Source organism: Centruroides sculpturatus, unplaced genomic scaffold (assembly GCF_000671375.1).
Source record: "Centruroides sculpturatus isolate CEXI.00-Female unplaced genomic scaffold, Cexi_2.0 scaffold5668, whole genome shotgun sequence".
Taxonomy (NCBI): domain Eukaryota; kingdom Metazoa; phylum Arthropoda; class Arachnida; order Scorpiones; family Buthidae; genus Centruroides; species Centruroides sculpturatus.
Genome location: NW_019389758.1, coordinates 444 through 4,067, shown reverse-complemented (window position 1 = coordinate 4,067; position 3,624 = coordinate 444). Strand labels below are relative to the sequence as shown.

The 3,624-nt window shown below is 33.6% G+C and overlaps 1 protein-coding gene across 1 annotated transcript; it reads right to left on the bottom strand.

Annotated features, from left to right (window-relative positions):
• Positions 1–1,938: 1,938 nt before the first annotated feature.
• On the bottom strand, positions 1,939–2,840 carry LOC111617353 (reversion-inducing cysteine-rich protein with Kazal motifs-like; the record flags this gene model as incomplete). Its single annotated transcript, XM_023358655.1, has 5 exons — positions 1,939–2,028; positions 2,087–2,168; positions 2,254–2,361; positions 2,433–2,624; positions 2,703–2,840. Coding segments are annotated over 5 exons (610 nt in total), but the record flags the coding sequence as incomplete, so codon positions are not given.
• Positions 2,841–3,624: the final 784 nt, after the last annotated feature.

Sequence of the window (3,624 nt, the reverse complement as noted above, 5' to 3'; positions counted from 1 at the left end):
CACGAAAATTAACACAATTTTTATAATTTATGCTTTGAAACATCAATAACAAGCATAGATTTGCATGCAGATGCAGCAATGTTTTCAAATAATTAAATGCCAGAAATGAATATTATTATTTAATACATATAGCAATAATACTTATGTTGTTATTTAAATTTGATTCATTAATTTTTTGAAGCAATACATTCAATTAATTTATATACAAAATAAGCAATTTACATAACTTTTCAAATTTGTACAAATAGCAATTTTTAAAAATTTTCAAATGAAATAGTTTGAAATAAATTTATTATGATTATTGCTGATTGTATAATAAAAATTTTGCAGCATTTCATCCACTTATTAAATAAATAAATAAATAAATAACCAAAAAGTGCAAAAAGAATATAATACTCTACATTGGCATGACTGTTGTAAAATAAAAATGGTTTTTCGCATACCTTATTTATATTTTAAGGATTAAATAGCAACAAATATTGGATTATATGCAAGCTTCCAAAATGTTAACACACTGATAAGACCGTTTTATGTACTTACGTCTGCAAAAGACTGATTATGAAGACCTCAAATGGAAGGCGTGTTGAAGAGAATTGGACATTTCAAAAATATTATAATCTATATTTACAATATTTTTATATATACTAAAAATAGTATTTTGAATAAATTTTCTGTAATATATTACACTTAAATATTGTTTAAAAAGTGANCTGAGCCGCGGTGCGGTCCGCTGGTTGGACATCCCTGGTCTAGACCCCGAGCGAGAATTAATGTCAATTATTTCCGCACCGTGGCACAAACGCAACAACTTTTTATCCCCATCCGAAGAGTAAAACTGGCACCTTTATCGTTGTTCATCCTATTGTAAAGATTGTTGAATTTATAATTATGAACAGAAAACTTAAGTACTGTACAGGCATGTCACAAATCGTACCGTTTAAACTTTGTGACTATATTTTAAACCACACTCACCACATTCCGTTTTAATTAACGTATAACGAGTTCAACAACGATGACGTCTACTTTACTCTTCAAATCGAGCGAAGAGATTGAGGTTGCGTATGGAAAATATCATTCATTTATAAGTGATCTAAAAATTTAACTTATTTTCATTTTTATCTAATAGAAATTATTGATAAACCAATCTGTAACTATAACCAGAAAATACCACAAATCGAGTCCGACCATTGTACGCAACGCAGGTCGTAATTTCACTAATTTCGGAAAGATAGTATTACAGGAATTATTATAAGACAGTAGAAGAAAATAAAAACAAACACGATACTTCTTCCAAACAGAAAAAACCCACTTGCCCGGGAAATATTGTGTAAAAAATATAACGATACTCGGGGTGTCGTGGCAAGGAAAAGTAAACAATTGAGGATTGTTATAAAGTCTAAAAAAAGCCAGAAAAGAGGTACGGAAAGAAAATATATTCATTTAATAGGGAAGGAAAAAGATCACCGAATTAATCCAAGTAAGTAGTAAGATACGATAACAATTTTTAAAATACGTGTTTGAATCTTAGATTAATCAGTCGTATGTTTTAATAGCGTAGAGGAATAAGGAGATTGCACGAGTGTCTACTCCCAATTTTAACCCATCTCCGTCTTGTGGAGTAATTTTTACTAATTTTTTGCAAACTAGATTTGACATACCAATGTTTATTTTAAGTATAACTCTGATTACGGAATATGGGCGTTGATATTGTTAATTGTAAATAATAGGATTGTCGTAGTTTTAGCCCGAGTGACGCGAATTTAACTTTAGATTAGATTCTCAAGTAAACTATGGATTTGGAACAAATACGTCGATTCCCAGCTGCTCCATTGTAGGTCTAGCCAAACTGGTCGGAGGAAAAATGGCTCGCATAAATATCCCCAGGTAAAAGCTTCCCAATTCAAAAATGGATTGAAATAGTAACGGTATTAAAATTACCTTTGTTGCGGGCTGCACGAATTAGGACTACAGGGATCCGAATCGAAACACGCTCCGAATTCGAACCGGTCGTCGGTTAACGAATCGCATCTAAAAATTGCCATTTCGTTACGAATTTGATAATTTTTCATAAAATTAATATTTATACCTGGCTACACATGCGCTGGGGTAAGTTTTTCCATTACTACCGCAGACGGGAACGTAATGGTCCGGACAATTACACGGTAGAGCTAAACGATGGTAAGATACGTAAAACTTTAGTTTAAAATATAATAAACTTCGATTTCCTTAAGTAAAAACTAAATCGATGCTAACCTTTTTCCAGATCCCGTCCCGAAGAATGGCATTTTTCCTGCGTACAGGTTAACGTTCCGGCATAACAGAAACAAATATTGCAGCCTTTTTGAATCCTAGTGTTGTGAGCTATTATTAGATAAAATTACGTTACGTTTTCCGCTAATCTACTTTCATTTAAATAAAAATTTAAAACTTACCGATTTTCTTTCCGCCGTTCCAACAGTTGTCGTTGTTTCCGCAGGGTGCTTTTATACAATCTACTAACTCGCCTTTGAAGTTACAATAACAAACTTTATAACAGACAATATTATAAACGTCGGGAGTCATAGGTAACTGCACGTAGGTCCCTCTAGCCACAACTAGATTGGATCTTTGCCCCATTCGGCATCCTATTTAAAAATATCGTCGATAACTGTCGTAATAAATTGAGGTATGCGGAATTATAAAACATAAATAACACGTATTACCTGGAACGCAAGAATACGGTAAACATCCGCGTCCAAATAAACAGGTGTGAATCACTATACAAACTTCGTCTTCGTAGCAAGGATTTGGTACGCACGGAGTGGTGACTTCGATTAAATGATTCTGATATTTGCTTGGTGCTAAAGCATAATAATTTATATTAACTCTCTAAAATAATTAAATCTCTATGACAATTTAGGTCTATATAACTTTAATTGAAAATAAAGGGTTTAAAATCTGCATTTCAGGCATATTGTTACAACAAATTAAGAATTGGCTTAGAAATTGTTCGAATATAGAAGCTAATTAAACAATTTCACTTAAATTCTTTTTAGAGTTTTTATTAATATACTGTTTTATGGTTTAAATACTGCCAATGAAATCATATATACAGATATACTTGTGACGGACCGGATCTGACGAATTTTGATAGAAATTCTCATCCTTAAAAAAAATCCATTTTATTACCGGAGAAAGATTACATCTCTCTCTCCAGAGTTGTTTCCTTTCCCATGGAACTCATCGAATGTGTCACTGGAAACTACTATCAAAAATTCCCGATTGGAGAAAAAAGATAACGTAATGTGATATTAAAAAAAAGAGAGACTCAGGGACAAGGGGAGAGTACGAGAGTTCGCCAATCGTCCTCCTTGAGAAAGTATATTCGAGTATGCTTCCCAATGGCCGATCACGTCCGCTGCTTTTGTTCACCCGACTGTTGCTCCCTTTTTTGGACAGTCGAGGTTCTCCTTCCAGGAACCCTATTCGGATTTCTCCGTCTACAAGCTTGACTTTTTCCCACGAACTTGAACTTTTCTACCCGGGTGCACCCGATCCACTATTGTCCGACGAAGTTCAAGAATCGACGGAACAAGGTATTTATGGTCGCGCGAAAAATAAAATGTAAACTCTCTCTCTCGGTCA